Source organism: Rhea americana, unplaced genomic scaffold (genome assembly GCF_003343005.1).
Source record: "Rhea americana isolate MKP2758 unplaced genomic scaffold, rheAme1 scaffold_10, whole genome shotgun sequence".
Lineage (NCBI taxonomy): Eukaryota > Metazoa > Chordata > Aves > Rheiformes > Rheidae > Rhea > Rhea americana.
Window position 1 is genome coordinate 4188081 of NW_028185039.1, and position 11597 is coordinate 4199677.

Here is an 11597-nt window from a genome sequence, read left to right on the forward strand (position 1 = left end):
GAGAGGAGGAGCTGCCGCGGGGCACAAGCTGCGTGGCGGCATGGAAGGCCTCCCCCAGCACACCACGGGCTGCTGGCTGAAACCAGGCTCACTCCGCGCGACGCACGCGGCTGCCTCCGCAGCCTGGCGGTGCTCAGGCCGCCCGGGTGCCGGGGCGCCGCCTCCTTCGGGCAGACGGGACCAAACCTCTTTTAGGGGGGGCGTTGGGGGTCCATGAGAGGAGGAGCTGCCGCGGGGCACAAGCTGCGTGGCGGCATGGAAGGCCTCCCCCAGCACACCACGGGCTGCTGGCTGAAACCAGGCTCACTCCAGCCCAGGGACCTCCCTGGGATTTGTCTCTCCTTACGGTGTAAAATTTTGGGATTAGTTCTTCAGTCTGAAAAATTCCTGACGTTAAGGTCATCAGGCACTAAGGTGATGTCCGCAAGACCTGAAAACATAAGCGTTTAAAGACAAATTGGTTGTTACTGAGTTTGCACTTCAAAGGGTCTTCTATGAACAGATGAAAGCCTACACCTCTATAATATGAAATTTGGCTTCAAGTCCTCAGACACTGTGTTTTTTTCTTTTAAATAACTATTTTGCAATGGCTCGAAGTAAACTTGCTGCTAGTGTGGAATTCTAGCAATGTTTTGACCTAGAAAGGTCTCTCTGAATTTACAGCCTTGGTTCTATGGCAGGAGCACAGTCACTGTGTTCAGAGCAGATGGATCTGAGGTCAACTGTGTTCCCGTATTTCTTCCCAAAGCACTGGGCTACGCACACAGAGCAAAGAAGTCAGTGTGCAGGTAAGAAAAACTTGAGTCAGGCTCCTGCACGCTATTTCTGTGCATGGGAATGTGGAGGCACAGTGGAGACCGGCAGATGAAAATGTGTTCTGAAGGCAGCTAATACCCCCAGAAAAAGGATAGCCTAGAACAGACAATGCTTATCAAAACGTCTTAATCTGGGAGAGGTCAAGCTGGATAAAAGGCTTCTGGCATTTAATACAGCAGCTTATGCTTTTACTAAGACTAAAGCCGTAGTTTTTGTGGGTTTTGGTTAGGCGTTTTACCACTGTGCTCAGTTATGCTCTAACACACACAGGTTATTCATGGTAGTAGCACAAACCGAGGAGTACCATATCCAACTGAAAGACAACCTAGACAAAGCCCATCTAGCTAATCAAATTCCAGCTGAGAATGTCATCAGGGCTATCGTCTCTAGTCTCTCAGATTTTTTTTTTCATAATGAACACAAGCAGTTGGCATCCTTCCTTTTGATCAGATCTGAAAGGCTGGAGTCTAGCCCCTTCATTTCCTGGTAAGGATGACACATAAACAAACCACCACAGGATTCCGGCATCTACCTTGAAAATCCTCTGATCAAGCACTAGTAAAATCCAAGCTTGCTTAGCCTGAGATATCAAGAAAACCAGAGCAACAACAAAATACTGCCAGAGGATTTTTCTGTTCAGTTTATTTTCACTGATGTTCAGCCTCCTTGAGGAAAGTTTCTGACATGAGAGCTTTGGACAGTTTTCCAGACAAAGATTCATTTTTCTCCAATACCTAGATGAGCAAGATGCCTTTTCAGTCTACTACTTCTTATTTAGTTTGATATTAGGACTTTGCTTTCTATGTATGTTCTTGTTTGTGAAGACAGATTAGCTTATTTTTCCCCCCAGGAATAAAACAGCTTTATAATCAAAATCCAAAATGACAAAGCTAAATTTGCTGCTTTTTAAACAGGCATCTGCTCACAATGTGTAAACCACTAAATAAAATTGCTTCAAGTTAGTTGCATGTCATTCACAAGGAAATATAATTTCATCACAGGAAAAATATGTATAATGAATTGCATACTGAGTAAATTAATAAATATGCTAGTTTTCATCTCTGTATTGTTAGTATGCAACCTGGTTAAGTTTTAATGAGATGTTTCAAAGTTCCTACTCAGTATTATATTGGTCATTAATATTTTACTGTGATAGTAGTATACCAAGTGTATTTTTCTCTTGACAGGCTATAAAAAATGTACTATTCATGCACATTTAGGTAATAATTTTGATGTACTGTCATTTGCACATATGCTGATGAAAATATAACCTGTATTGATTGCTGGACAACCTCAGCAAACTATTCTTTGTATAAATATACGCACACACCATTCAAAGCAATTAGCACAGGGAAGGATCTGCAGGGAAACATCTCCTTTCTTCCTTGTTCCTCTATTTTTTATATACTTATCCTTCATGTTGCAAGATTTCTATAACTTATTTAATGCCAAGGGTCCAAAACATATCAGAAATTTTGAACACTTACCTATAACAGAGTGTTTTTAACAGGATTGCATTCATTTTATGGTGATCACACGGAACCTTACCTTTGGGGCAGGACTCACATTTACAGCACTAGCTCCACAGCCTCATGTATTCTAGGATGTAAACCAGCAATTTTCCCAGTCAAGAAGAATGTTAAAGAAGGTTGGACTGGAGCTATCTAGAGTGAGCTGTTCAGCATAGCACTGGTAGCCAAGGCTTCCGAAGCCTTAGCCTGAGAGCTGCGAGCTTTCCCTCGGCGCTGAAGGCTTAGGCCGTTAGTACCCCCAGAACCGGCTTAAACCAGTTACAACCGCCAGCAGAAGCTAGAAAAGGAGCTGTCTGGAGACAATGAGGGGAGCCAATGAGGAACGAGAAGACCCCAGACCCTAATGTTATGATTGGTCGGAACCACCGGGGGACGGGGCTTAGGCTGTAAGGATGTCATTGCCCAGGCATTTTCTTCTGGGGTTGCTGTGTGGAGGAGCCCGGCTTGGTCTGTAATTACTGCACATGGGCCATTAAACTGTATTTTACTTTAATTTGGCTCCAAACTCTGGAAGGAGTGAGAGCCTAGGGTTGGACTCTGTTAGGGTGGCCAGCGAGCTTTATTTTCGATAACACAAAGCAATAAAACAGTCTTTGCTTCTGTTACTTTAGTAGTAAGAAAATAATTACCAGAAAGGGGGCTTTAAGATAAATAACCAACCTGATCTAAAATCCCGGCTCCCAAAGGTAACCTAGGAAGCCCAGTTTCTTCACACACCTCCCAGTGCCTGTGGGTTCACCCAGCTCTCTAAGACGACAACTGACAACCGCCCTAGTCTATGTTCTACACTCCTTTATAAAATCTGCTGGATTTGTTCCGATCGCATGTATTACTGAGCTTTTTCCTGAGCTGGCGTAATACTGTAGGAAGGAGCTCTTAAGTGTTTGTGGAGATGTGGCTTATCTTAATTGTTCCTTTCCCTTCCTGCTCGTCTTTCCTGACAGCCCCCATTAAGCTATACAACTATATTCAAATRTAAACATCCTACTAACCGTGTCAACATAGCATTATTCATGAATTACTGAGCAGTTCCAAAATCAGCACAGCAGGAGACTGGGAAGGTCATTTTGTACAGGACGAGAACAGACGGGACTGTAACCTCGACAAAATATAAATTAATTCTTTCCTACTTAAAATACATATTTTATTGACATTTATTCAATCTGTTTTCACTCCATCACTAGCCACATTATTATATTACTACTGTACAACTAGACTAGCATCCTTTAGTGTCTACTAGATAACATCCAATAGACACCTTTACCTATTGATTTTCAGTAAATAAAATTCAGTCAGTGTATTAAGATTTAAACTCTGAGAATTTGCACTGAAACTCTATGAACTTAATTATCAAGCTTCTCAATTCCATGAAGTTATCATAATGTTTCCTATTTTATATTATACACGTTTAAATCCTCTTTATCAATTATGAGGCTATTTTAGACACTCTTAAATTACCAAGATTAAGTTGTGGCATTTTTCCAGCAGGAAGACTTCAAGCTCAGATACTATTAGCTAATGGGGAGTGAAGGCAGTCAAACCAGCTGCTACAAGACACTGCTTTCGCATTTGATCATCCTTTACTTGGTTCATGGCCAAATCAAACATATAGGTTTAGCAAAAACAATCATGTAGGTTTAACAAAGGATAACAAAGTTTAGTGKATGGCAGACATAGGGAGAGTAAGCAATGTCAGTCATACCCAACTGTCAATCTTCCATTGCTAACTCTTGTATTAAGACAACTGCCTGCATTTAACCAGTTTGCCAGCTCTATTTTGGTTTGACCCTTGCTGTGATGAAAGGTGCTTTCTTCCTGTTCTTACAGCAAGAGGAACAGGACAGACGGACAGATTAGTCTAGTCTAGTAATTTGTAGATTTAATTACTATTTTACCTGTTAAATTATTTGTCTTGTATTTCTAGGATTTGTTTTCTCAACGAAGTTAGTCTACGCAGTTAATCTCCCATTTTTAAGGCAGTCTCACTTATTTTGACTAYTTACTTTTCCTATCTTAATTCTGAAGATGGAGCAGTTTAAAGAGGCTATTCAAGCTACGCCTTCAGTCTTGCCACTCCTTACTCCCTTTTTGAGCAAATAAAATGGTAGCTTTACCAAACATTTTGCAGAGGAATTGATTCTGACCATTTCAAAGAACTCGTAGTATGTTTTTGACTGTTAAAGACACTTACTAGTTTTCCTGTTGTATAGCACAGTACTTTCCCAGTTGAACACTGTATTCTAATAACTTTTTATTACAACAAATTAATAAACAGTCATCTAAGAAACACTGTATTTATGAAGCAGTAACATTTTCTCCCAGCAGAAAATACATATTTTGTAGAAAAAGATAAACATACAAAAATTATGAAATACTATCAGAGAAACTAATAATTAAAAAAAATATATTGTAAATTATACTCCTCCTTCAAAGGAGTGGTCAGGGAGAACATAGTTTCTTATAATGGATCAAAGACTATGTTAACATAAATTCCTTCAGTCTCTTCTCTTACAGTAACCACCTTCAGAAAACAATAATGACAGGGATTCCTAGCTAACAATTCAATCATGCTGTTGGTTTTTAAAAATAGATTATAGCCACGAGGCAGAAAATTCAAATAGACAACACAGTGCATTTTTTTTAAAATACAGAATGTTAACGTGTGGTTTATGTCTGTTCTAGTATTTTTGTAAGTATTTTTTTCATATGTAAATACATACAACACTTGCATGTATGCATAATGCTATTAGGATCTACAGTGCAAATCAACAATGGTATCTCTGGCAAATCAGAAATCATAAAAAAAAAAACTGATAAATGCAACTTAAAACCTCACCACATTTCTAGCTTCTTACATTTTAACGTAAGTTTTCATATCGTAAGATTCATTTGGATTTCTAAATAATATTTAACAATGATATCCCACATTTTCACTCAGATTTGAAAGCACTTTACACATTACAAAAAGCAGGGAAACAAAGCTGTTTCTACTCTGCGAATGGAAAAACTGAGGCACGAGCGAATAGCTATGTTTTCTAAGATTGACAGGTCAAATCTCAAACCTCGTAACTCAATTATGCCAGCGTCCACAAAATGCACAGCAAATTCTTACATTCCTTTCGCTTCCAAGTTTCCTATCGTGTAAATCTAGAACCTCAGAAATGAGCTGGGTCAACACTAAAAGCCTAGATATATACAATGCATCTTCATGGACTTCAGAGTAACTGGCACTCGGTAAGAGACATGGTTCTAAAATTATGTTTCACCAGGCAAATCAAAGAAAAAATTACTGTGTTAGATACATAGCGTGTCTGTCATTACACAATTTGAAAACCCCTGTTGCTCGAGACAGATTATCTAACACTGGATATATTAGAGAAAAAACATAATCTATTAAAAAGAATACTGTAAACACGCTAAGGTATCTTATCATTACAGCACGTGTGAAATAAAGAGGAGAGTCCATGTTTCTAAAATGATGTCAAAACAAATTTTTTAATAAAAATCACAAGATCTATGTAAAAGATAAAGACTGAAAAAATGTTGGTAAGGATAAAACAGAAATTAACTTCAACTGTCATCACATCAAGTGAGTCTGTCAATCCAACATTACCATCCAGAGTTTGATTCAGTATGTGTGCATTTAGATTTGTCCTGCTAACTGAACACTACTACAGCCGTCTGCTAATAGTTTTCTTACCACAATGACATCTTGTTTAACATATTGCAGTTGCAAAAGAAGTTTGGAGCTTTTTCCATAATCAACAACAATTTATTGAATAACATTTTGATCTTTTTCTTATCTAGTCTTATATTGACTTTTACAAGGCAATTAATTATTCTTGGCTCTTCCTGCAGTAGCTGACAGATTTGTCATGAGATTTGGCCAGTTAGATACCAACTAAATTTGTCTGTCTCTCTGCCTTCCCTCAGGGATATCCATCCAGGCTTTTCCTGGCAAACTTCAGATGTGTGTCATTTTATCAGATACAGCAGAATTAATCCACCATCTTTCAGTAAGTTTAAGAAAATGCAGCTTCCTTGAGTTCCAGATGTTGGGCTGAGATTTCTTTACCTGATCTGTCATATCCTTTCTTTAAAGAGTTAACAGTGACCATTACATACCAGAAATGACTTTGTTTAGTAATTAGGAAAATAAGCGTATCTTCCCTGTCTTCCACACGTGTCACATTCAAACGATAACTCAGCTAGGAAAAACTCTGTACGATTTGGAATATTAAGGCTGAATGTGATCTGTGTTACATTCTACGTACACTGAAGAATCCAACTTTATTGAAATGGCTCAAACTGTGTTTAATCTAATAGTCCATTAAATGCAATTTTGCTTTTTCACATTTAAAATGTACTGCATCTCTTGTGTACAATTCAGCAAAAGATTTACAGACTAACTTAAATATTTAGCATACTGTTGTTAAATGACTATTCTGGATTGAAAAACGAGTCCACGTCAGGATCTGTATGACTGCAATGCAAAGTGGAACCAGACAGATCAAATAGAACATGGCATCATGAAGACCTAAAAAGAAACTGGTGAAGAAGATGAAAAGACACCTTTTAAGATGAAGAAGATAAAGAACTGACTTTTAAAGTTAATTCATGGCAAAATTAGAAAAAAAAAGGTATATAATCATTTTTAACTAAATATTTCAGACATCAAATATACTTCAATTACGTTTTTCAGATACATATTCTATGCTGCTTTTTCCTTTAATAACAGTTAACAGGAAATGAGGTAAGTAACACACAAAAGGTTAATTTTAAGATACCATAGGCAAACTAAGAAATCTTGTTCTCTGCTTAGGACACACCTCTATTATGTAATATAGAAATGACTTTAAAGCRATATAATCCAATTATAGAGCAGGACATTTAAAAATGTTTAGTAAGACTGAAAAATTTGGAAGAAAAGCAGAAAACAGAGGCAAACATCATAATATGAAACTGTTTTTATTTAACTATACTACTGCTATTGAACATTTGCTAATGAGCTGTCCACGTAGTATGTTGTTGTAGTTGCTAAGTGCTATGTAGAAGTCATGATTAATGCACGAAACTCAGTTATGATGTAATGGGCTTTTAAAAATATTAAGACTAATTTCATTTATTGATTTCAAATAAATGATTACAAGAAAATTTAAACCCTAAAAATAATACATGTAAAATTAACACTGAGATTCTGTTTTATTCTCATGGATGCATGGTATTTCCTGGTCTGAATCTCCTCTAAGGAATAACAGATAAAGAGCACATCAACAGCTATGAATCAAGGAGGAGAATATATGAGTAAAATAAATCCTCTTTTATGAACAGTGGTTTCTGACAGCTCAAAGCATACGTTTAGGCATTTAGCTATTAGCTGGAATCATCATCTGCTGGTATTCTGTTCATTATTGGATTGTAATTACTTAAATATCAAGAAAGTGAACTCAAGCTGAGAAAGAGCCTCTAAATGAACCTTCTCTCCAAAAACAGTTTAAGTTACTTTATATTTTTTCTTGGCATTCAGGAATGAGATGGGAAACTCACAGAACAGCTATGGACATGATCCAAAAAACTGAAGTCAGTGCAAATAACTTATTAACTTGAGCAGGCTTTTGAATAAAATATAAGGGTTACTGTGAATCATAAAAGACTTAATCCATGTCTCGCTGCATATAACACAAAATCTCTCTCAACCTCCAGCATAAATCAGATTTATTTCTTAGTACATATAAACACTCACATAATGATCAGCATTCATTTTACATCACGTACTTGCTAATGCTAAGTAAGGAAACAAAACCCCACAGGTTTACAATTGAGTGACTTAATAGCTTGGGCAAYTGGATTTAAGAATGGAACTGTTCACTAGCAGGGCACTGGTCCAGAGCCAATGTTTATTGGCAGCAACAATTTATCATTTGGAGGTGTTTACTGGCCTGCATTCAATTGTATTTTCAGTCTATCTCCAAGTAAACAAGGGCTCATGTGATGCACACCACCATCACAACCACCACTAGTTAACTGTATGAGCAGGGTCAGCAGGAAGGCCATTGATAAATTACTTACTTACCTGAAGATGAGAGCAAGACAAAGGCAGAGTTRAGAGGATGCTAGGGCTTGCATTTTGCCTGTTCTGACTGCAGTTTTTCAGTACTAAAATTCTTAAATGTTTAATCAAAAAAAGAACAAATGTCTGCCAAATCACTGAGTTACACTAGTGCAACCCTGATTTCTTTTTAGTGGAACAATGGTTTAAGAAAATATGCCTATTGATGATATTATTTATAAAAAATAGCTATAGTATACAGTACAGTGAATGGGAAAATGTATCATTAAGGGATTAGGATAAATCTCAGACTTCATCATAACAATGAGCTGAACCAGTAACTTCCGATACTTCCACATATACAGTTTTTTCTTTGCATATGCAGGAATAAAAATACAATCATCATTAACTGTTGCTTGATGCATTTTAGAAAAAATGCCCTAATAGCAGTCCGAATAGAATGTGATGTAGTCCTGGTATTCAACACAAATGCATCAACAGTTCAGAGTGCCTCTAATAAGTAAAGAAGAATTATTGTGACATAACTCAATTCTGAACAATGAATTTTAAAAGCCCATTTTTGGAGAACTGTAGTTACAGCAGCTCTCCAGAAGAGGGAGATTTTAAACTATGTATATTTTTCATGGGGGCAAAAAAAAGGATCTAGCTTATGGGACAGGTAAGGTTTTACTTGTGATGATGGACCAAAAGAAGAAAAACAGACCAAGACCACTCTACCCTGCAAGCTATTGCTCATTTTAAGCATATCACAATAATAATAATAAAAAAATCCTACTTAAGCTACCTTCCTCTATGAAATGCTTAACTGYTGTGCAGTTACTACATTCCCTAAGAATGTAACGCATTATACACGATGCCATATGCATTATGTATGGACCAACTTCCTACATGATAAAGGTTACGTCAAAAACCCAGAAAACTTCTGGAAGAGAGATACACTGTTGACAGAAGAGAAGTTCCACTTCAGAGTTACGATACCTGAGGCAAAACTGAGGGATATTTGGATGGATCCTAAAGAAGAAGAAATCACTGATGGCTTAAGAAAATACTAACACTTAGGCAGAAGTAAATACTGCTACTGCTAAGTAAGATGCTGGTGATGCTAATGGTCAGTTCAAAGGTTTCAATACAGAGAAAGGTAAGGACAGTTACGAGGTCTTTGGAATGCCTGGCCTAATACAGTGCAAGGGCTGTTGTTCAGTGATAAGCATTTTTCCCACTTCTGATGAATCTTAACTATATGCCTGGAGTAGTTATGATACCTCACAGCTGAAACACAAGAAGGTGACTAAAGTTTCTTCTCTACATCTTTATACTCTGCATGAAACCTCAATGCTGGTTTAACAGCTTGGCTGCCTTGCAGAATACATCTTACACAGAAGCCACCAAGGGGATGATGAACTATTGTCTTGAATGATCTTCTGGGATAAGAATTTGACTCAGAGCATGCCAGTTGCCCTAATAAGTTATTCCAGAATGCGATCATTTTTGAGGCGGAGAATATAGGTGTGCTTATTGCTCAACAGCATGATGGCATCAAAAAACAAGCAAAACTTAAACTGGCAACTTACAGTTTTGCACTCTAATGAAACACTAATGCTATGTCCTGATCATGCAGATTGTGAAAGACTCTTAATATTACGTAACTGAAGAACCAAAATGTCGTTAACTGGAACGAGGAGAAGGTGTAGGAAAGAAACTAATGCAACTGTATATAGGAAGTAACTGCTCATCTATTGATAATTGTAACATAGCAGTATTTCCACTGTAATTAAGTACAGCTTTGTTGCTATAGCTTAACTTTAAGTTCAAGCAAAAATAAGTAATTGAGAATTCAGCAAATAGTTTTTGGTTTTGGACTGCATCTTTCTTCTCTCAATAAACAGCACTGGTTAGAACACATTCATTCATGGCCCAAACATGTTGTTAATGCAGAATAAAGGCTTCTTTGTGCTATCTCTGCAATTCACTACCACCACACCTAATAAAAGTAAATGTTTTCTAGAGCACTTAATAGATATTGCCAGCTTTAGAGAGAGGAAGGATACAGCTGAGATTGTATTGGCGACACTTCATTATGTACTATTCATATGTATACAGTCTTTCCTTCTGGAAAGTATATTTTAAGTGATCTCCTGCATCCCGTTTGTATTTATCCCCAGAGAACTGCTCTGTCCTGAGACAAATGTACTTTAGCAGTCTACCTATGGCTGAAATCTGAGATCAAGTGATAGGGTTTAAGTATGTATCAGTAATTTTAGCTCAGTCAATGGTCAAAGTGCATTACCATGGGCAAACTGACTCCCTAGAAACAATCTTATGTAACCTGGTCTGTATGGACATACACACTGTAGTCCACTTAGTAAATAAGCACTGGATAAGTAAGCATATATTGACCAATCCAGAAAATTACATTTTTAATACTGCATTTTTCATATTTCTTCTCTACAGAGGCTGCAGTATTTATGAACAAGTTGGAACAAATGTCAAATGACTAAGAACAGCCTTGAACAGTGCAATTTGGTGTTGAAGGCTAGTGAGTAATGCACACAAACATATACAGAAAACATAGGCTGACTCTTCACATTTAAAAAATTATTTTTGAAGGAATGGGCAAGAGATAGGCTGTTTTTCAGGTGCTCTTTGATTAACTGATCTCATTTGTGTCCCGTTAGTGCTGTTCCTTACTGTAGTGGAATAAATCAAATTTCAGCACAACACAAGTGGAAACATAGCTTTTAGAGACTGAGAATTCAAAGCATTTCAACTGTACATACAAGAAATGTATTGTTGCTATAGTTCTATTGGGAAAAAAAAAAAAAACTACTTGAACTACTGTGATTTAAATTCTATCCACAAAGGGATCATTTCTGTTTCAAAGGGACAGGAACTGCAGTTTTCTCACTTCTAATTTTTTCTGAAATACCAAGATAAATATATTCAGTGCTCTCACATCCAGGATCTAGTTCAACCTACCACTCTTTTGCAAAAATTGGTCATCTTATTTGACATTATAATGAGGTTCATACGCTCTTCAAATCTTCTCATTGGCTGGCTATCCATAAAATGCATTAAAATCAAGTCAACTGTTCTCACAAATAGCCTCAATCTGAAGCTTTCCTTGCTTATGTCAGGATGATTTTCTGAAGAACAGCTCTTGTCCTTCTATATCTGCCTTT

General features: G+C 37.2%; 1 protein-coding gene across 1 annotated transcript in view; it reads right to left on the reverse strand.

The window, feature by feature from the left end:
* Positions 1 to 5824: 5824 nt before the first annotated feature.
* The window catches only part of LOC146601637 (solute carrier family 68 member 1-like), a 16207-nt gene continuing 10434 nt past the window's right edge, over positions 5825 to 11597 (reverse strand). Inside the window, exon 8 of the mRNA XM_085301921.1 lies at positions 5825 to 6896. Within this exon, the coding sequence (XP_085158047.1) occupies positions 6767 to 6896 (130 nt within the window). The 3' untranslated portion in view covers positions 5825 to 6766. The remainder of the gene's footprint in view (positions 6897 to 11597) is intronic.